The sequence below is a fragment of the Ipomoea triloba genome, chromosome 5 (genome assembly GCF_003576645.1).
Source record: "Ipomoea triloba cultivar NCNSP0323 chromosome 5, ASM357664v1".
Classification (NCBI taxonomy): domain Eukaryota; kingdom Viridiplantae; phylum Streptophyta; class Magnoliopsida; order Solanales; family Convolvulaceae; genus Ipomoea; species Ipomoea triloba.
In genome coordinates, this window is record NC_044920.1 from 30,073,806 (window position 1) to 30,096,269 (window position 22,464).

At 37.0% G+C, this 22,464-nt stretch overlaps 3 protein-coding genes and 1 pseudogene across 5 annotated transcripts in view; all 4 read right to left on the reverse strand.

Annotated features, from left to right (window-relative positions):
- Window positions 1-2,243, reverse strand: part of LOC116019521 (putative nuclear RNA export factor SDE5) — a 6,909-nt gene extending 4,666 nt beyond the window's left edge. Inside the window, exons 1-4 of one of the 3 annotated variants that reach the window (XM_031259769.1) lie at window positions 2,126-2,233; window positions 1,956-2,045; window positions 987-1,297; window positions 229-254 (exon numbers count right to left, since the gene is read on the reverse strand). In XM_031259769.1, coding sequence (XP_031115629.1) covers window positions 229-254; window positions 987-1,296 — 336 coding nt within the window. In that variant the 5' untranslated portion in view covers window position 1,297; window positions 1,956-2,045; window positions 2,126-2,233. Of the gene's footprint in view, window positions 1-228; window positions 255-986; window positions 1,298-1,955; window positions 2,046-2,125 lie in introns of all 3 variants that reach the window. The other 2 variants (XM_031259770.1, XM_031259768.1) reach the window with 2 other exon arrangements.
- A 1,122-nt stretch (window positions 2,244-3,365) lies between these two features.
- Window positions 3,366-6,183, reverse strand: LOC116020904 (protochlorophyllide reductase-like). Its single transcript, XM_031261470.1, has 4 exons — window positions 6,048-6,183; window positions 5,854-5,952; window positions 4,824-5,352; window positions 3,366-4,109 (listed from the first exon to the last, which is right to left on the reverse strand). Exons 1-4 carry the CDS (start codon window positions 6,099-6,101, stop codon window positions 3,595-3,597), a joined length of 1,197 nt encoding a protein of 398 aa, XP_031117330.1. The 5' UTR covers window positions 6,102-6,183; the 3' UTR covers window positions 3,366-3,594.
- Window positions 6,184-7,028: 845 nt separating this feature from the next.
- On the reverse strand, window positions 7,029-12,900 carry LOC116019769 (WD repeat-containing protein 44-like). Its single transcript, XM_031260098.1, has 8 exons — window positions 12,080-12,900; window positions 10,770-11,989; window positions 9,088-9,178; window positions 8,770-8,927; window positions 8,615-8,666; window positions 8,405-8,487; window positions 8,154-8,247; window positions 7,029-7,947 (listed from the first exon to the last, which is right to left on the reverse strand). The coding sequence occupies exons 1-8, from the start codon at window positions 12,459-12,461 to the stop codon at window positions 7,337-7,339; spliced, it is 2,691 nt and encodes an 896-aa protein (XP_031115958.1). The 5' UTR covers window positions 12,462-12,900; the 3' UTR covers window positions 7,029-7,336.
- Window positions 12,901-17,071: 4,171 nt separating this feature from the next.
- On the reverse strand, window positions 17,072-18,529 carry LOC116020547 (annotated as a pseudogene).
- Window positions 18,530-22,464: the final 3,935 nt, after the last annotated feature.

Sequence of the window (22,464 nt, forward strand, 5' to 3'; positions counted from 1 at the left end):
AAAAAAAAATTATTTTTTTTTTTTTTTTTTTTTTTTTTTTTTTTTTTTTTTTTTTTTTTTTTTTTTAATCTTCATAAAAATTTCAATAAGTAAATAACTAGTGACCCAGAAATGAAGTTCCACTAAACGAATACCAGAATTACATTAATCAGAGTAACAAAGTACTTATTTGCTGCTATATTAGTTTTTTTAACAATACTGAAATAGCTTTTAGGTATCTTCACTTACCTTGTTCACATCAAATCCACACTGACCTGCAAAATTCAACAAATTCCCTGATTTCAAAAGCAGCAAAGCTAGGGCAGGACTCAATATGTAAAGGACAAGGTTATTCACTTATACTAATAAAATAGAAGAGCACAGGTGAGAGAAGGTAAAGTAATAAAAAAATTGCAATTCATATATCATATAATGAAGTCCCAACAGGGAAGTTTTGCAATACAACTTTTGGAATGATAATGTTAAATTGGCACTAAAAGGATTAACTGATAGTGCAAGATCCAACAGATTAGCACAGCAATCTTGTCTAGAGGCTGTTAATGTAAGGTTTCTACCATGATAGACTAAGACTAAAACATACTCCATACTATTTTCTGGTGGGTACTAAATTTGTGCAGGTGGGAAGTGAATTCTTGTTATCAAAAATCATGAGAACTAATAGTAATCATGCTATAAAGCCAGTCCAACACCATACTTAGTACATGACTCAAAATTAAGGAAAAAACACTGAAAAGTTTTCCTTGTAAGATAAGAAAGCATCATCATACAAGGATTTCATATAACATTAAGAAACTTCACAGTTTTTGAATTGTAATTAAACATGGGAAATATCTCATATTATTTGCAGATAGCACAATGACGATGTATTGTCTGATCCTGGGATCTGTTTCCACTATTTATCCATGATCACGTGCATTTGAAACTCACTGAACAAGTTGAAGGAGCATTGTATTAGTGGAACAAAAATTTATTGCCCTACAGCTTACCAACAACATTCTGGATTGTACTCATATCGAGTGAAAAGCCATCTCCAAGCATTTTAAACAGAAATTCCTCAACATCATTGTGAACTGTGTCACTCTTCTCTGTATTCTCAGAACTTAAAGTTGTAGATGTGCTAGCTGGCAGATTGCAGAGTATGTCACCAGCAAAAGAAGGATCGCGACCTGCTTTACAATAAGCTGAAGCAATATCTTCAAGTGAAACAACAGAACCAAATGCTTCAAGCAGCTGCTGAAGATTCTTACGGTCCTCATCACCATAAGAAAAGCTTGACGGAAGCGTTTCCATTTTCATCCTTCACAACAAACAGAATGAGAAATTAAGTAAATGGTAAAGAACTATGAATCCCATCAATCAACATTTCAGATTTTCCAGTTGCTTCAAGCCTCATTTCCAAGACATGTTACATTTCTAGATGTATTAGGAAAAAAAAAAATTACAAAGAATATAACTTTTTATTTTTTTCTCAAAAAATCAAAGAGTGATATTAAGTAAACAGCAATGAGGAATGCACCAATTTCCAATGAGCACAATTTCAAATTTGATCAAATTCCAAAGTCAGAGACTGTTCCATAATAGCAATTAATCAATTCTCATGAAAATTAGACGAGTATGAGGAAACATCATAACCAATAAAATTGAACTCCAAACAACGGAAATATATAAATCTCCTTCCTTTTTCCAATAAACCTTGGCTAGAACAAAAACTATGACAAACGAGATATTCATGCAACATATGCGGTTAAATATTTGATCAATTGCTCTAAACTGAAACTTAACATATCAAGAGCTTTAAGGTGAAATTCAGCATTCTCTTTTAGCACTTTCGAGCTTGATTAACAAAGACAACAAATTTATTTGTCGTCCGTCAGGATAGGGAAACACGGCGCATTAACAACAGCAAACATGCACATTAACAAACTCAAAACATTTGAATTCAATGTGGTGCTAACAGGCGATTTCCGAGATTTCTCAGTGATCGGCGATCGGCACTCGGAGATTGGTTGATCGTTTTTTCAGCAAAAAGCAAAAACAAACAAAAACTGAAATGTTAGGATTTAGGAATCGATCGGTAAAACTGAAGCAAAATAGTTCAGAGAGAGAGAGAGAGAGATGTTCATACTTAAGCGAGCAAAGCTTCCTTTCTTCTCCTTCACCTCTGCGATATGCTTTCTGGTTTGGGAATGGGCACTGTAGACTTTAGTGTTCAGTATCCCACGCTCTCTGCACCTCTGAAAACATTCTTGAGTGGTGGCTTTTGGTATTTAACTATTTATAGACCAATAATTTCAGTATTACTGTATTTTATTTTCTTTTTACTCAATTTATTTATAATTATTTTATTTTATTTCATTTTACAATTAGGGATCAGAGACCGGATAATAAATGTCCGGATACACTAGCGTATCCGAACATTTGGTGAGGATTTAGAAAAATAATAATGTCGTATATTGCGTGCGCCACACGTGCTTAGCGTGTGTGCGTACCGTGGTGCAATTTAACATAACGAAAAAAAAAAAGTTGAAGAATTATAATAATGACTTATATTGCTATGCAACACACGAATGATCATGCCTAGCATGTGTGTGTAACGTGTTGCAATATAACGTAACGACTTATACAGTTAGCAGCACACGAATGCGTGTGTCTAGCATGTGTCTGTAACGTGACACAATATAATGTAATAGATAAAAATAATAAGTTGATAATTAGTTAATGGTGATAGAATATGGAATCTTAGAATAGTAAAATGAGTTCAGTTCGATAGAAATCCAAAAAGCCCAATAAATCGGTCATTCAGTCCAACCCAAAAACCTAAACATGTGTAACAGTTTGTTTTAGATAGGGGCACATTCCATGTCACAATCAATTGAGAAAAACCCTAGCCTAATGCATCTACCAACAATCGATGCTTTTGAATTACGAACATCTATATCCACCTGTGAATATAATTGTGAAGAATCAGCGGTGCCTTCGAACTACAAACCATCTATAGCAATAGACACTTTATTCATGACATTTTAAGTTATTTAAACTCTTTAGTATGTGTTATTGAACTCTTTGGGGTAGAGGTAGCCACACTCATGGCCTTTTGTAGGCTCATGCCTCATCAAAATTGGCATTGTCAATACAAAAGCCAAACCCAAAAGATTTCATTAGCTTGTTTGGTTTGTGTGAGAGTATATACATTGTTCTTCAAGTTCTATGTTGAATTTGTGGTCGTGTCCACATGCTGACCGACTACCTAGTAGTCATAAAATTAACCTTGATAATGTGAGAAACTTGAAGAATAAAGTTATACTAAGTTTTACAAAAGGATAATATGAGAAACTTGAAGAATAAAAATATAAAATTATACTAGGTTTCACAATTATCCATTTTTGCTTCTTTTGAAGTTGTATAATGTCCATTCAAATGTAATTAACAAATTTCTAGAAGGGATGACAAGTGATTTTATTAACAATTCTTGAATTCTACAACATTTTTTTTTTTTTGTCATGCATTTTCAAGTTTACAAGCTAGTGGGCAATAATGTCATCATCTCACTCAAATGGAAAAATGGAATGGAGGGGGGAGGGGGGGTTGAGCCGCTTAAGCCAAGCCGACGAGTTTCTCGCTGAGCTCCCACACCTTGCGAGCCTTGTCGACATCACTAGCTTCCTGAGACAACTGATTCTCGAAAGAAGCCGAGTCTTTGTTCCAGCTCCAATACACGCCGGATTTAGTCAAGCTGGGGTCACTCACCACCTGAGCCAGCCTTTTTCCGGCTTCATCCTCCGACACGAACCCTTTCGTGATGAATTTCTGGAACGGCGGGAAGAGGAGCCGGAACAAGGGGATGTGCTCCCGGAAAAGCCCCGTGGTGGCGATGCAGCCGGGGTAGAGGGAGGCGAAGGTGATGCCGGTGTCCTCGTGGAAACGGCGGTGGAATTCTTGCATTGTTAGCATGTTGCACACCTTGCTGTCCTTGTACGCCTTTGCGCCGTCGAACTCGCCGCCGTCGATCATGGCCGAGGTGTTCAGGCCGGTCAGGCCGCCGGCGAGACCCCTCATGTCCCCCAGGTTTGCCTTCGGAGGTACATTTCCGGCCAACGTGTTTGTATTCCCTGATGACATTTTATCAATACATTGTCACATTAAAGGGCATGACTCATGAGATAGCAATTTAACATTTTAGAGCAATTAGTAAACAAGCTACTTTGAGTAGCAATTTAATAGCTTAGAGCAATTGGTAAACAAACTACTAGATAAAGAACTCTAGATCGTTAATCTTCAATTAAAGAGTTTTAAGTCAAATTTTACTTTTAGTATCGGATTGGAACTCAATAGTAGTCTTAACAATCTCGGAATGAAGTTATACCCCTAATAGCAACTCAACAATTTAGAGTAAATAGTAAGCGTGCAGCATTACTAGGAGGTCACGAGGTGTTCTGCGCAGGCCCTAATTGTAGGAGACACATTCGCTCGCACAGGGCCGGCCCAATTAATGAATAAAGCGCGTGCTAAATTGGTTTTTCCAAGGGGATTTGAACTCCTGACATTTCTTAAGGGACAAGAGTGCACGGCAACTCACGCTAACCAAGCTGGTTAGACCATGTTAAAAAGTTATAGGTCAAGAGTTGCACAATTCGGGTTGAATTGGCTAAACTGCAATGCAAGGTCGATACCATTTAAAGAGTTCTAGGTCAAGAGTTGGAAAACTCAGGGCGAATTGGCTATAGGTAATTAGGTAAACCAATTACCAAGTGCTACAAGCTAGCTAAAATGATTGAGTAGCAAGATGAAACAAATTATACACTTAAAAGAGTGATGATGGGTACCTGTGATTGAGCCAACAATGATGAGTCTCTTGGAAGGGTAATCAGATTGTTTCATGTCATCAAGAAGCAATCTTGAGAGCAAAAAGTGGCCAAGATGGTTAGTGCCCACACTCAGCTCAAACCCTTCAGCTGTAAAAGTGGGTTCTTTAGCCGTGGGCAAGTACACAGCCGCATTGCACACCAGAACATCAAGGGGCCGGCCGGAGCGCCGGAAGTTGTCGACGAATTGCCGGACACTGTCGAGGGAGGCAAGGTCCAAATGCATTATGGTGAAATCCTCCTTGCGCATGCCCACTGATTTTGCGGCTCTCTCCGCCTTCAAGAAGTCCCGGCACGCCATAATCACGTGCCATTTTCCGCTCTCCGCCAGCGCTTTGGCCGTGGCCAGCCCTAGCCCAGAAGATGCGCCGGTGACCACAACAGTGCCCTTTCTCAGCGTTTTCTTGCCGGAAACTTGGGCTCCGGTGACGCCCGGAGTTGCCACCATTGTTTCGGCTCTCACAACCCCATTGGATGCCTTTCTTGCCCCCTGCAAAAACCCCACAAATTCCATTTCAGAAATATCAACATCATTGTTTGCGATTGCTGCAATTCAAACACGCTTAGCCAGATAATTCTTTTTTACTATCTAATTGTTATATTCTACTCAAAACTACGATAAAGTAGCTTAATATTAACCATTTAACAACATGCTGACAAGCCAATGCCTCACGTCTCGAATCTAGTAGGACTGAACTCAGCCAACCTGGCCGACGCCCAATAATCATCATCACCATTGTCCACACAATTCTCTCGAGAGTACCAATAATCAATATAATGACAAGGAGTATAAATTTAGTTCCTTGAGCTATATGCATAATCATTTTAATTCCTAAATGCAAAAAGTAGCGATTTTAGTCCATCTAGAGTATTTCTGCCATCAATATATCACTTGATAAAGTAGCTAATATGACCCTTCAAAGACTAAAATTGCCAATTTACACATAACTTAGATGATATGATCATAAAATTTTCCCTAATGACAATGTACCTTGATTTTAAGTGCAGAGGAGCTGAAATCAGGTTTAGAGTGGTCCAACAGAGAGACTCCAAACAAGCTTGAATCCTTGAGAGTTGCACTGGTTTTCCCCTGCAAGAACACAGTAAAAAGCTCAGCTTTCATACTTAATCATGTACTTACTACACTGTACTAATTTGTCCTAAAGAATTGAAACACAGACAGACCTCTTTGGGAATGGACAAAGCAGGGGGGAGAAGGGCAGCAGCCTGGAGGGCCATGGGAGATATGCTATTATGATATTTTGGTGAGGAAAAATGGAGTGTTGAGTGGTTTCTTGGCCACAAATTGAGAAATTAGAGGTATATATACAACACAATGGGGGATGTGACAGTGGGAGAAGACAAAAAGATGGGACTGTGAGTTTGGGTGTGAATGTGTGGATAAGATAATTTTTGGTGGAAGGATTTGCCACATCAATTGTAAGCCACCAATCAGGGTACAACCATGGATTTCCTATGATATTTTTGTGCTTTTTTCTTTTTATCTTTGTAGTTGAGTGGGGCCATGTTGGGATATTCTGGCTCGACAACCTAGGCAACCCTCTTCTCATTGGTATGGGCTTCAGTATGGAGAGTCTAGTAAGGATATGGTTTTGCCAGTGGATATTTTGCAAGGAGGATAATGTTTCCACCAATGACTAGAGAGTTCTGTTTCCCTGGTCTTTGAGAACTACTTTAGTTTGGTTTAGGTTCAATCACACACCTTTACTACGCTACTCAAAATTAGTTGTATACTTCGACTCCTAATGAGAGTAGCATATAATCTAAGTTGGTTTACCTTTTGTGATCTTTTGTCAGCTAACTCTAGTTGAGCTGGTTGAATAATCGATCCTATCCTATCCTATGAGAGCTGCAATTAACTTTCTCGTTTAGTTAATTTGCCTAATTTGCCAGCTGTACTATGCTGTACCCATAGTTTCAAACTACGTTAATTTGCCAGCTAGAGTGTCTTGACTCTTCAATCTTCACCCAGAGTAGCTAGAGTGTCTTGACTCTTCAATCTTCACCCGGAGTACACATTCGATAGAAGATACCATGAACAATAGAAGATCTCCTGCCTAAGCCACCATTTTTAACAATATACAACAAAAGGCTCATAGCATTGTGAGGAAACACAACAGAAACTGTGGCCATTCACACACCAAATTGTAAAAGAATTTCGTTTAATTCAATAAAATTTCATGAAGCTCCACTCTACAATTGCTGATTACAGAAAAAACCATCGGTTTCTGGACAAGTGTGTACCTTACTTTTACCTCAAATAACAATTTTTTTTTTTCGTTTATATATATTATATATATAGCTCTTTAGTGCCTAGTCAGGCAGACGTGATATCTAATTCCCAGATCCCAACTGGTACAAGAACAAGAAATAAAAACGACTAATATTACAAATCTCACTGATCTGTACAAATGCTGTGTACTTGAATTTGGCTTCTGAACGCTTTCACCCAACTAAATCCGTATTGGCATTCCAAAGTTTTGGAAAGTCCTGATTTCACCTCGGTTATCAGCAGTTACGATGACCAAGCCCCAGGCGGCAGACTTTGTCTGATAAAGGCCACTACTGGAGAAGTCATCCATGCTGGCATGAGGGCTCTGGGTTTTGTTAGTTGATGAAACGAGTTTTTCCTCAGGCCATGCTGCTGATATTCTATCAAAGAAGTAGCTGTTTGTGGCGTTGCATATAATTCCATGTAGTGGACTGTTACTGCAGCCAGAAGCCAATGGTGAGGATTCATTCCCGTATGCCTCTTCAGCAGGCGAAGGCGGATGATTTGAGGTGGAGACCTCATCGGTTTGATCAAATGGGCCACTGTGTTCTTCTGGAGAAGAGTTGTCTTGAAATCTCCATGTATCACACATTCCGGGCCAAGGAATGGCCACCGAAACATCTTGACTGTGGAACTGTTCATAACACTGTGTGACAGTAACCCCTTTGCTCCTACTTGGTCGAGAATCACCATCATGTTTCCAGACATATACATATGAATCTTCACTGGCACAGACCACATACCTTCCATCAACAGAGAGAGAGGCAGAGTGACTCTTTGAATTGCGAAACCCTGCCATTAGTAGTAGTAACAAAATTATTTTCATCAACTCATGGAAAACCCAAATTGTTCATCATATAAGATAGAATATATTTTGAGTAAATGGCACCGAGTTTCCAACTTTTGGCCCTAATTTGCATTCAGTCCTTGCATTGCCTAAATTGAGCTCTTCATCACCACCATATAACACAAAAATTCAATATAGCAGTTTAATGTACCTTTGAACTTGTGAACCAGATCAACACCTTCAATAACCCGAATTCGAGAATCTGCAGATGTTACAAGCACTTCTGATGTACTTCCAGGGACAAACTGTTTGCCAAGAAGTATGGTTTTGTAAGAAGACAGCATTCCAACCAAGTCAAAAAGGAAACAGCATTTGAGGGAAGAAAGATGAACACATATTAGACTCATCAAAAGCACACAGAAGTATAAAACCTCACACTGTAGCACTTAATGAAACTATTACCTCAAAACCTGTAATTTTCTTTTGATGAGATCTTTTCTTCTTGTTCTGTAGATTAATTTGTCCTTTTTGCTGCAATTTATTCTCTTAAAAATGCAAAATGACAAAACAAAAGCATATATCAACAAGGGGGATATTTAATATACCCAATTGAGGGGAAGTGGAAGAGGAGAGTGAAATGGCACACAAGTTCAAAGGAAAATTAACTGGTACCTGATGTGTTGTACAAGAGGCAACTCCCCTTATATGAACCAACTAGTGCACCCTTCATAAAACAAAAAACACTTTAAAGCAAAAGAGTATATAACTATGTCTTCTATTTCAGATTTGCAGTTAAGTGAGTAGCTCTATGATAATAGGCACCTCACCTGACCATCTGGTGTGTAGCATGCTGCAGTAACCATCTCATGCAGATCATTCCAATCAACAACTTGCCTCTCAGGAATGCTCCATATACGGACCTTAGAATCCAGAGAACCACTGATGAAGTATCTATCATCAACAGGGTTAAACTGGATGCAAGTTACTGTGCCAAGGCATATCCTCAAATCAGTCAATTGATTACCAATTAGATTGTTGTATGAAAAAAAAAAGGTGCATTTTGATTTATCAACCTCCAGAGCCCACCCCAAAGAAAGAAAGCAAGACTTATATAGAACATTAGAACTTCATGTTCATGCACTTACCAAAGTCACTGTGTGAGAAGACCTTTAAACAAGATTTGCTAGATAAATCCCAGAGTCGTACTGTTTTATCCATTGAAGACGAGAGCAAGCGCTGCAAAAGAAGCAAGGATTTAAAAGCATCAATGAACATGTCACGAAAATAATGAAGATGAAAGGATATATCCTGGAAATCCCAAAAAGGAATACATGTTAATCTGTTCAAAATGTGAATTCAACTTCTATGTGACTGAATTTCTTATTTGTTCCTCAATCAGTATATAGAAAATTGAAAACATAAATGTGTACAATACCAAAAATATTTGACAACTAGTCATACACAGTATTCACAATCACTAAAGTAACAGTGCACATATTTGCAATCAAAAACTGAATATATGGCAGCAGATAAATGAAAGGGCAGAAATGTGAAACATAGAAAACAAGGAGAGCAAATGCTCCATGGGGAAAAAAATCAGTCTTATATTTAAAATTGAAAAGAAAATGTCAGTCTTGACATTAAAAGCTTACACCGCATAGCAATTAGTATAACCAAGACATCTTTAAGTCATGAAATAATGCCTCCTCATACCTTCCTATCCAAGACACCACTCACTGAGATGTTTGCACAACAGTTATGTCATGGTGTACTCGTTCCCTATATTTAAAAAGAACAGATTCTAATGTAATATCACCCTTCTGTCCCCAAGGCAACACATATCTAAAGATACACTAGAAACTTTATCATCAAGCATAAGTATCATCATTAGTCGATTCTCTTTCAACTAAAACTACAACTAAAGACCCATAAGAAATGAATGGATCAATTTTTCATTTGGACAAGATAAGAAAAGAGTACCATTCCCACAAGGCTGCATATTGGTGTTGGACCAGGTTGACATTGTAGAGTAATACTCCTTAACTGTTAGTGCTTGCTTTTAGTATGTACAGAGTAATATTTATCAAGTTATCAGGGTTTTCAAGTTCCAAATGCATTTAGATTGATGTTGTAAGAACATTGCTGATACATTCTGGACTAACATAAATATCTTTAAGGCGAATAAAGTTAAAGCAAGAAACCTATAATGTTAATCAAAAGACTAAATGAAACTGATAAAGGTTAAATTTAAATGGTGTCTCCCTTAATTTGTTGAAAGGATGATAGAAAAAGAAAGAAAATAGGAATAGTAACCAGCACATCAATTAAGGTATATCTAATCACATAGAGAAGCTATTGTAGTAGCTTTGTTCAGACTTCGGAATTTTGTCAACATATTGCAGAACTGTGTTAGTTTCAACTTTTAATATCAATGTCAGTCCAATTGTGCCTCAAACGAAAAAATTGAAAAAAATAAAAGCACACAATGATAAAGCAATCTGCAAATTAATGTTATCGTTTTACATAGTAGAGTAGTACTTAAATGCAATGACAAATATTACCAATCTACAATAAACGAGAAATGAATTTTCAATAACTGGGCTGAAAGAGATGCCTGATAGGGGATAATATGAGTTTTACATTGGCATTCCTTTAGTCAAGAATGATATAGCCCTCAGGTAAATTTCATGCAACTCTATTGCAGAAGATCCCCATGCTCAGGAGGAAAAAAAAAATGATGGGTGTTGATTCAATAGTCTAGTTGTCACACTGCCAAAATATAACAGAAAAATTCAAGGTTAAAAACAAAATAAGGATATTAGCCAACCTGAGATTTGGACCAGGAGAGGTCTAGCACATCTTCCTCATGTCCCTCAAGAGAACAGATGGGTTTCTCTGACAAGGCAAATACAGTCTCTGGCACCAAAACATGGTCGAAGCTCACTGATTTACGGTTTATGGATGATTTTCCACTTCTCTTCTTCTCTGTGTGACCATCCAAACTTGGTGACCCAGAAGTCGGCTCAGAGGACCCATTTGTAAGGACAATCACATTCAAGCTCCCATCATCAGGTTTATCCAGTAGCATGTCACCTTTCCTCTCTAATTCTGTAACCTGCCAGACATGTATGGCACAGTCCTCACCAGCACTAGCAAGATATTTCCCATCCAAACTGAATTTGATAGTCCAAATAGACCCAGTATGCGCCTGAATTTCCTGGGTTTTGTAGAGTGCTGAAAGTTCTTTACAAGATTTCCCATACTGTCGAACTCGAACTCTCTCCGGTCCATGAAAAGATGCGTCCTGGCTATCATCAGTTGCAGAGCTTGACCTTCTCCCACCTTTCTCTGATGAAGTATCTCTCTCGTCACTACTCCTCCGCTCCTTATAACCAGTCATGGAGTTTGCCACATTCCTAATGCTCTTTAACCAGCCTCCCCTCTTCTTCAATTTAGAGCCACTGCCACTACTATCATTTGCATTGGAATCCAAACCATCCTTATTCCCATCTTCCACACTCTGCCTTCTCATCAGTTCTTGAACAATGGGCGAAGTCCCAACACACATCTCAAATTCTTCCATCGTCAGCTGCCTTCCCGTACCTACTTCCTTAAGCTTGTTCCACATTCCATCCTCCCTCACTTCATTCACCACAAATTCCTTCCCATTATCAAGATCCTTTATTGTACACACAGCCTCCTCAACCCTAAGAACCTCCTCCCCCTCCCCATGTCCAAAATTACAGCTCCCATTTTGGGAGGAATTGCTTTTATGCTTACTCGTGGGGGGCTTCTTGGGTGAAAGAGGATTGGTAGGCAGTGATCCATTGCAGTTCCGCAATTGATCAACGTTACTGGCACTTCGTCTACGGTATTCACTATTATTTACAACTATGCTTCCACCAACATTGGCCTCCTTGGCCGATGCCGATTTCAAGGGGGCGGAATCAATAGAAAGAAATTCGCTATTTCTATGAACTGATGACGATGAACAAGTTGAATAACGAGATGAATTACAATCACCGTCCGATTTCGATCGGACAATCCCTGATACACTAATACATTCATTAGCATTTGCGGAATTATTAATATTAATATTATTATTATTATTTCTATCAGTATAAGTAAAACCCTCACCGCTGCTACTTGAACATTTCAACTGATCCGACGACGCCGATCTGCCAAAATTCTCCGTTCCGTCGTCGGCAGCGGACGGCGGTGGACGGTGGCGGAGCAGAGACGCGTCACAGCTGAGTCCCATCTGGCGGAGAAGGCGGAGGCGGCGTTCTTCGATAGAGGAAGGCTGGGAGATCCAGACATCGTAGTTGTTAGCAGCGGGGAACTTAGGAACAATAACCGGGCCATAATTGGGCGAACCGAGCCGGGAATTGGGATCATCCTCGTCGTCGGACGGCAAAGCCGAGGAAGAGCAGGAAGTGTTGGCGGAAGAGAGTAGACGGTCAAGCGAGTCGTGAAAACACTCGTCTTCGTCTTCCTCGTCGGGCCGGGCTCTGCTCATCGTTGTGGTCGTTGTTCTCCCCCGCCGGGCCGAGGCATTTCCATGAAAATGCCCCGAGCAACGCCCCGATCCAATCCGGGTCGGATTTCCTTCAGCCCCACCTTAGTCCTTACACTCAGTATATATATATATAATATATGTATATATATAAATATATAGATATATATAATGAAGAGAATGAGTGAAGTCAAGAGCGTACAACAATGTGGGGAAGCGGGAGGATCAGACAATATCGAAGATGGGTTTTAGCGTTGGGAACTCAGATCCGATGATGGGCTTAGAGAGAGAAGGGTACAGAGAAGAGCGAAGCCCTATGAGTGAGAACGAAAGAGAGAGAGAGAGAGAGAGAGGGAGAGAGATAGAGAGAGACAATAACTGTTTGTGGGGTTTTGGGGGTGAGGGGGGAGAGAGTAGAGGTGGGAGATGCTTTTGTGCGTCCTATGTAGGGGAGATTGGGGGAAGTTCCCATTGGATTTAGATGAATGTGCTTAGGAGTGGAACAATTTTATATTACCAAAATTATTAATATCAGGACAATAACTCGATTCTTATCAACACTTTTTTATTTAATTTACCGTGCATGTTTTTTTGGTGCGATTTATCTTTACTGCGTAGTTTGTAGGCTAATATATATGAGTGACTTTGTAGTTTGCAGGCTATTATATATGAGTGAATTTACTTACATGTGTGTTTTGCAATCTACTACACAATAATGAGTTTACTTATCTTGCATGATTGGTATGATATTACAAAGAAGTATAGTTTACATAGTATACACTCTCAATTAGTCATCGCAATTTTTTCTAGTCACGGTAAAAAAAAATTATTATTATTATCCATTATGAGTTAATTTTACTTTTGGTTCTATGATTATTGGGATATTGTTAATTTCAATCAACGACTTTTAAAATTGTCAATTTAGTACTTTAAGTATTCAATTTTTATCAATTTTGGTCAATCCAACCAAAATTGTCAGTCAAAACTCACCGAAAAATATTAATAGGTAAAATAATGTGAGTATTTTAGTCTTTTTACTTCTCTTTTTTTCTTTTTCCAATGAGTTTTTCACTTTCTCTACTTCAGATTCTCCTCCGCGGTTGATTAGTACCCCTTCGCCGTTGACTCCCTCAATGAGCTTCAAATGTGAGCGACGCCAACAACATGTAAAGCGTACATAAATAGGGGTGTGCGTCAAAAGTGTAGTGCCAACTAATATAGGGATGTAGTTGTTGTTGATAATTATATCTAAGGTCATAATCACAATAAGATACACGATTGTTTCTTGTTCTCTAAAAATAGATCGAATTGTGAGCCTTAGATAAAATTTCAGTCACTACTCGACTATTCACTTGTCATTCTATTTTTTTTCCAAAGCAAAAGTATTAATTCATAAAATCATAAGTGTTAATTTCATTTCTATTAACAATATCTCTTTGTGACACTACTTATAGGTATTACCTCTTTAATACATTGGGGGTGCGTTTGGTTCGCACATGGGAATCGGAATCGGAATGGGTATCAAATACTTGGTAAGGGTAATGGGTTTTAGTGAAAGTATTTAGCATGTTTGGTAGTTGGGTGGAATAGGAATGATTATTAATAGTTGGGGAAGAAATGATGAAGGGAGATTAAACCCTTATTTAATAAGGGTATGAGTTTTGCCATTAATGGGGTATTCCAAACCCATAGTAGCATTCACAAAACCTATCAACCAAACACTAACAATCACTTTGATACCCATACCTTATGCCTAAACCCCTAACCAAACACACCCTGGGTTGACTAAACCCGTCAATAATAATAAATAATTTTAGAAAAAAAAGTGTTGTTAGATTAAAAGATATGAATTGTAGAAATTTCTATTTAATTAAGCTTTTTAATTAATATAATATTAAATAAAATTAATAAACATATCAACAAATTAGTAGTGTAGTGTAATATAGATCAAAAGTACATTTTTATCCTATTATTCAAAAACATATCAAACTCAAGTATTAAAGGATACAAATATTTTGATGGTCCATATATCCTAAGAGCATGTGAGTGAGCATAGAAGATCTTGGGATATTTGTAGGTTAGTGATTCAACTAAGAGAATCTTGGATATTCTAATGTTTGATAATTGAATGGCTAGCATAATTGAATGTGTAGAAGTCTAGCATACACTATAAGAAAAAAAAAATTGCAATATATAATAGTAAAGTCTAATGGGAGATAACACTATTATTGAAACACTACAAAAAAATAATATTTAAGAGGATTTATCTGATGCATACATTATATAGTCACAGTAGATTTTTCTCAATATATAAAAAAAGATATTCATTGATACATATGGTTCCATTACTAATTGAAGAATGCAAGCAGAAATTCACCGCTCGGACTCCACATTTGGCACTTGTCACTTTTATAATTTAGATGATCTCAACTTTGTCGGACCCTGCCATTAGAATCACTGTGAAGGTAAATCGCGAGTCGCGTAATTAGTCTATTGTTGCCTTCGATCATGACTTTTTAAGTAAGATAATGAACTATTTACGCTGAGCTCGGAGCTCGAGACAAGATTATTTATTCTATAGATCAGTGTTATAGCCGCTCAAATCTCAATTACTCCTTATGATCCAAAAGACACCCAAAACTTTGGACATAAATAAACAATGGAGAAGTCAAAGGTGGAAAAGGTCAATCGAAGTTGACGTGGAAAGTAAAGAAGTCACTTTGTTGACTTTGTCACAATTACAAAAACAAAGTACGGCTTGAACGGTGCCTGTGATGTTGGAAGTCATGTCACCCAACTGGTAAAAATACAAACCCGCCGCTCCATATATAACTCAGCATACAATACCATAAAATAACATTTGTTTTTTGATAATTTTCATAAGATTAAAAACAAATGCTAAATTAATCATTAAATTATAAATACGAAAATATAATTGGGTCAATTAAAAAAATTACAACTGACTTTTAAACAAACTAAATTCATTTAATTTAGTCAAAATTAACTTATGCTATAAATATCTTAATTAGCGTGAGTGATCGTGCACTCTCATCCCTTAAGAGATGTCGAAAGTTTGAACCCCTCTCGTATGGAAAAACGTCAATATGGCAAGCACTTTACCCCTTAATTGGTCTGATTTGGATCAGCTCGGTGCCAATAAGGATTAGTCTGAGTATAATACGGGATTAAAGGTCCTACTCCACCCCCTTTACCTCTAGCACTGAGAATAAGGGGAGGAGTTGGGGGTTTTATATGTTTAATTTTTTATATATTAAAAAATTTATTTTTTTTAAGGTTAATCACCATGTCCGCAATTAATATGGGAGAACAGGTCAATTTTGATCAAATTATACGAATGTTTGGCTTGTTTATAAATCTTAATGTTTTATTTTTATTGAATGACCTCATTGTATTTTTATGTGTAATTTAGTGGTTAATTTGACACATTCCTAAAATATAATTAATTATTATCTTTTTTTATTTATTTATAATGTATTTAATTAAAATTGTGTTAGGGTGTATATGTATTAGATTTATGATAATTGTTAAGTTGTATTATGTCCTCTTAATTGTCTTTGATGATAATTAATTAGCTGTCCATTATTGATAATTATACACTAAGACAAGACTTCCCCCAAGTTGAGAGTTGGATGCCATATTAATTTGGAAATCAAGAGATAATTATATGATAAAAAATCATATATAATCAACAGCTTACCTACTCTTTGGACTAATGTAGAATGGATATATATATTCATTATATATAATTTAATAATGTGAAAAGATGTTGATTTCTTCCACCCATAACCACATAGTAAGGTAGGGATAAATTGGAGATTTAGAGGCTCACTAAGAAGTTAGCGAGCCGATCGTCAATAATAATAATAATATAGACAAATCCGACCCACTTCGATAGTACTATTCACATTTTGCTTTGACTATTTATGATACATTTATAAATTAAAAAAATTATTCACTCTTATAATAATTGAAAAATAAGGAAAAAGAAAACGTTTACTTATATATTTCCTACAACCCTTATATAAAATGAAAAATGTTTCATTAATATATATATATATATATATATATATATATATATATATATATATAATATTAGGCAGGCCAACTTGCGAGTGTTAGTTGGGAGCAACTATGCACACTGCCGTCTAATTTTCCTGTTAATTAGCTGTATTTAGCACGACGCATGCTTTAATTATTACTATTATTATATAGCATTCTAATTATATTAGCAAAAAAAAAATGTTCCCAAAAAATTGAATCCCCAACCAATTATTATGCTATGAACCTGGGTCTATTTTGCATGTGTAAACCCTAATTTTGACCCAACCATGTGAGGGCTTAACACACTGCAGATGGCTCACCTGGTCCAATCTGTCACTAACCCAAGAGAACACAAACAAGTGAAACAACCTGTACTTAGGCCATGGCAGAGAAACAGTTTCGGTAGCACAAACACCATACATGTACATGTAATTAAAACATTACCATAAAATGTGCCATTGAGCTTACATTAACACACAAAATGTAGCATGAAAAAGTAACCCAGAACCGATCAGCTATGAGTAATATAGGCTGGGTTACTTACTTATGAATTATAATCTGAATGCTCTGTACTTGGTGTGCTAAGCATTCCTCACTGAACCAGCCAACAAGAGAACCGTTCTCAGCAAGGAAAAACGTGACCCTGAAATGCAGTTTGAATCAATCTTCGCTCTAGTTTTGGGTATATAATGTTAGATATAAATATAATCTAACTATACTAAATAATAGTCTACGAGAAACCTAACCTCGTAGTAGCAAAAGCGGAAGCAATATTGATCTACAGCCATGGTTAGTGTGCATACCAGGCGAGCAGGAATAGGAGAACGGCATACGAGCCTGAGCCTCCCGGCTCAGGGCCTTCCCACAGCAGAACCAACGGCTCGCCACCATTATAAATAAATCCAAACAGACTTTCTTAACAGAAAAACTCCAAACAATCCTTCAATCCATGAAAACCGAAATGTAAGAGACACGAGCAAACATTCCAATCGAAAATGCAAAGCCTTAATTGAATCAAAACCGTTCAGCCACATACACACAACCTTGAATCTTGGCTAAGCAGCACAGAGTGTTATATTGCAGGAAGAAAACATGCCAATCTGGTTCTATGACTTCATATGGAACATCATATGACTACACCATTTCTCTATGACTTCTCTACTTTCATGTCATGTATATATATAAAACAAGGTAATTAAGTCAGGTTCACAACATATTACATACACAAATGTTGTTTGTGTGTTAACAAAGGTTATCCCATAATCCTCTAATTAATCATATGAATCTGTCACTGGCAGCATTATATATACACAGTCCAATTTCAAACTATTTCAAGAACTGGGGAAAACTCTCCCCAACACCATATCTACTCAGCTAAAAAAGACCCACCATTCTCATTCCTTCCCCAACAATCAAGAACGCAGCCAGCACGGTCAGGCTGTTCACTTGATAATCACAATGTTAGTCTCTGAGTTGGTAAGCAACCTAGACTACTTTGCCTGCTTATGATCATTTGTCGGTTAGAGTCATAGAGCAGAATTTACCCAATGTACACCAAAAAAAGCCAATGCATTTAACACCCTGTACAGTAAACAATAAGCAAACACCCTTCAATCATAGTGGAACCCAATGCAGCCAATTCAAGCTCAAGATTCATATTAATCTAGTTCTTGTTGATCAAGAATATAAGGATGGGGGGGGGGGGGGGGGCTTACAGTGCTTCTTCTCTGCTCAGCAGCAATGGCTAAACCAAATGCAATGAGATCAAATATGAAGACAGTAATGATTAGCAGCTTGGAAGCCTTTCTTGAGTGGAATGAAGCTTCTGTTCTTTCCCACTACACTATTACAGATCTGAAATTGTTTATCTCCCTCACAAAATGCCCACACCCTCTGTTGTTGACTGTATATATAGATACTGGTTCAAATGCTGAGTTTGCTCTCCGTACGGTCGGTGCGAATTCACCATTAAGTATGCATAAATGCACCAGTGTTCGGAAACGCACCATAATGAAATGTACCAATACACCACAAAACGCACCACAAACCAAAAAAATGCATCACCTAATGATGCATTTTTAAATAATTTGTGGTGTATTTATGCGTAGTGACCGCACGGTAACTTAAACATATATATGTAAGACTGAGAGAAATCAAATGGCGAGGTAAATTTTGTGACAACTGACAATTGCCTATAGCTTGCTCACTTGCGAGTGACCAAGAAGAGTTTTTAATGTACCCATGATGTTTTGTATTCAAGAAATTATGTCGGTGCTGCTGTCAAAATAGTACCGGACTAGGGAGTTATTACCGCAACAATACTGTCGGTGGCACAAATCCTTAACGTTAATACGTGATAAGGAGAATAACAATTGAGATAACTAGATAAGGTCCAATAATTGGGGGAAAAAAACGAAATAAATATATGTGACAAATTGTGATTTTGATGATTTGATCCAATCTAAATTGATTGATTTAAGATATAAACAATAAGAATCGAGACTTAGGGTGCCACATAGTCTAAACATTAGACCGTTTACTATGAGAGAAATTAAAATTTTTATTTATTTTTTCTTTTTTAAACATATCGAAGGTGACACTCCTTTCCTCAAACTCCATAGGCTCAAGGTGACACTCCTTTCCTCAAACTCCATAGGCTCAAGCACTTCCAACACTTTAAGGACTCATTACCGTTCTCATAATAAAGTCATTACATACGAGAGCTCTCTCCCTTCCCCCCAACACACACACACAAATATCGAAATACATTGAAGCTGGACACACACATATGAACATCGAAATACATTGAAGTTTGTATTGATTTAACTTAAACTCGTACTCGAAAAAAAAAAATAAATCGTGTGTTCTACGAGAAGATGTTGTCTCATCTGATACCATATTCAGACTAATTTCCGTCCGCACCGGTTGATCAGAGTGTACGGCCACGCACAACCAAGTTGGTTATATCTAATACTATTGATACCGTTAAAAATTTCATAAATTTACAATTGATCTTTGATCTAAGGTTGAATTAGCAACAATAATTATTTTTGTTGTTATTATTGTTGTTGAATTGGTCCCGGCGTCTGTGCCCTAGAATCTTGTCCAACAAGGCATAAGCTGACATTTTTATTGCTACATACGGTTTTACATACATGTGCGAATTAAGATTGGAAGTTTTTTCATGTCGTTTTGAACAAAACTGGTGATGAGATATTCCAAGTCTTGTTAACATACATTTCCAGTATAATTAAAGTATGTTTACTCATGACTCAGGAGCACCAATTTAAGGACAATCAATTGTGACTTTCATGGGAATCCATGGGAAAATACATACTAAGCTGCTTGCTTTTGAAAATACAAATGAAACATATATTTTCGTCACGTGATATGTATTCATTGGGTTAAAAAAAGAAAAAGAAAATCCTGTGAAAAGTGGTCGAGTTGATAATGTATAATTCTTGTACTTAAAAATCATGACTTAGCTTCTATTTTTGTTAATATCATTTTAGTCAAATCAGTTGCACGACTCATTATAGAGAAGTGGGGTTTGTCCCGTGCACATACATACACACATTAGTCAAACTGTACTTTGACTAGACCCATTCAAGAATAGCTCTCCCAACATTATATTAAACAACCTTAACAAAACCATTAATTTATTATATAATAATTTATAGTCATTTATCTACTAAATATCGAGCACAAGAAACCTAACAACAAGTGGATATATACTATCATGCAATAAATGAGCAAAGACTTAACATAAATGGTCTCAATGTTAGAATGGAGGGTTTAGAGATGTTTTTTTTTTTGGGTGAGAAGGGTTTAGAGATGTTTTTTTTTTTTTTTGAATACTACTAACTCTATTAGAATGCAGTATCTACTTTCTCAATCTATTAAGCACAAGAGTCAGTATTGCCTCCACTGAGGCTCGAACTCACCACCTCTCGTATAAAGGGACAAGGTCCTTGGCAGGGTTTAGAGATGTTAATTAACCTCATTAATGTTAGAATGAAGGGTTCAGAGATGTAGAACTAGGGAATAATTCCTAAATTGTCATACGTTCGATCAATAAGAGAGAATGTGATAGATAATATCATAATAATCTTTAATAATTTTTCTTAAACACCTCGGCCCGACAGAACATCTGAGATGATGTAAATCATGGTAACTCAGCTGAATATATACAGAGATTCCCTCACTTTGAGATGTTGCTCTCACACTCACCCCATGCCGCGATCAATTCATAGGCCGGGAAGCCCACACGTACTCATGACGACTAACTTACAATGCACGTGAACTCTTATCAACTCCGATCTAGCTCAGCTCAAGACATTGGTGTCGATCTCCGCCTCATGATATCTAGTCCTGCATTGGCTACTAATTGTATCGATGTGCCATTGTCGAGACATGTTTAAATGTTCATTTTTTCAATTGTATTTAAAAAAAAAAGTAAGGGTGTGTTTGGTTGGTGGGTTTAGGCATAAGGAATGGGTATGAAAGTGATTGCTTGTGTTTAGTTGATAGGTTTTGTGAATGCTACTGTGGGTTTGAAATACCTCATTAATGAGAAAACACATACCCTTATTATATAAGGGTTTCATCACCCTTCCTCATTTCTTCCTCAACTATTAATAATCATTCTCATTCCACCCAACTACCAAACATGCTAAATACTTTCACCAAAACCCATTACCATTACCAATTATTTGATACCCATTCCGATTCCGATTCCCATGTGCGAACCAAACACACCCTAAATAAAACATAATTACATACACATTCTTTCCATATGATTCCAGAACCCCATTTTGTTCTAGAAAGTTGCGACAAAAAAAGGTCGAACATTGTGCACATGGAAGAGGAGTCAAACCTACGCCTTTGAAGGGAAATTTCATCCGTAAATTCCACAGAACAGCGTAACGCCAAGCCATGACGGAGTCAAAACTTTCATTTGTTTTTATTAATTATTATTATATTCATTCTTTTGAGAAATCATTTGACTTCCACTGTATACCATTTCCTCTTCTTTTATTTATTTATTTTTTTTTATTTTTTTTAATGTCAAACAGAGAAAACCTTGAAAAAAAAAACTTTAACTAAATTGAAATTATAAGTTCATAACTATCCTCCACTTAAAATCACCTAAGATTATATCACCAGTAAAGATTTAATGGATACTTGGTAAGCCCACTCATAAAAACTCTCATTCATTGAAAAACACCCATAAAATCATATCATCGTTAAGGATTTAGTGACGTTGGGTAACGCCCATAAGATCATATCACCGATGAGGGTTTAGTGGGAGGACACTAAATAAAACTCATAAGATCAAATCATCGGTGAGGGTTTAGTGGGCGGGTACATACTAGGTAACACTGTACCCATAAGATTATTAGATCATCGGTGAGGTTTAGTGGGTAAGCACTAGGTAATACCCATAAGATTACTTCATCGGCGATGGTTTAGTAGACGGGTATTGGACAACACCCATAAAATCATATCAGTGTTGACAATTTAGTGGGTGTCGATACTGGGCAACACCCATAAGATCATATCATTGGTGAGGATTTAGTGAGCATGTACAGGGTAAACCCTGCTCCTAAAGACCACATCATGCAACAAACTCAATTATAAAAATATTGACAAGAATCGAACTCTTAATCTTTAATTACCAGAATCAAGTCATTAGCTAGGGGATGTTGAGGTTTTGTTTTGCCTTGTCTTTTTTTTTTTTTAATGTCTCTCCTCCTGTAGTCCTGTCAAAATCTGTTGGTTATTCATTTTTTTCAGAATTTCAAGTTCAACATTCCGTCTCCAAGACTTTCCCACTGTTGCCTTGAAAATCAACGTTAAAACCCTAGCCAAACAAAAAAAAAAAAACTGAATCAGTAAAACTAAACAAACGTACTTTTCCAAATTCACACGTAAACAGTAGTTT

Bases quoted from the DNA above. Each gene is read 5' to 3' on its own strand.
- LOC116020904 (XM_031261470.1), bottom strand. From the start codon at position 6,101: ATGGCCCTCCAGGCTGCTGCCCTTCTCCCCCCTGCTTTGTCCATTCCC. The intron at 5,353-5,853 runs GTACATTGTCAT...GGGTTTTTGCAG, and splicing joins CCTCTGCACTTAAAATCAAG to GGGGCAAGAAAGGCATCCAA. The intron at 4,110-4,823 runs GTACCCATCATC...AAATGTCATCAG, and splicing joins CATTGTTGGCTCAATCACAG to GGAATACAAACACGTTGGCC.
- LOC116019769 (XM_031260098.1), bottom strand. From the start codon at position 12,461: ATGAGCAGAGCCCGGCCCGACGAGGAAGACGAAGACGAGTGTTTTCAC. The intron at 8,488-8,614 runs GTACCAGTTAAT...TGCATTTTTAAG, and splicing joins CCTCTTGTACAACACATCAG to AGAATAAATTGCAGCAAAAA. The intron at 8,248-8,404 runs GTAATAGTTTCA...CTTGGCAAACAG, and splicing joins AGAAAATTACAGGTTTTGAG to TTTGTCCCTGGAAGTACATC.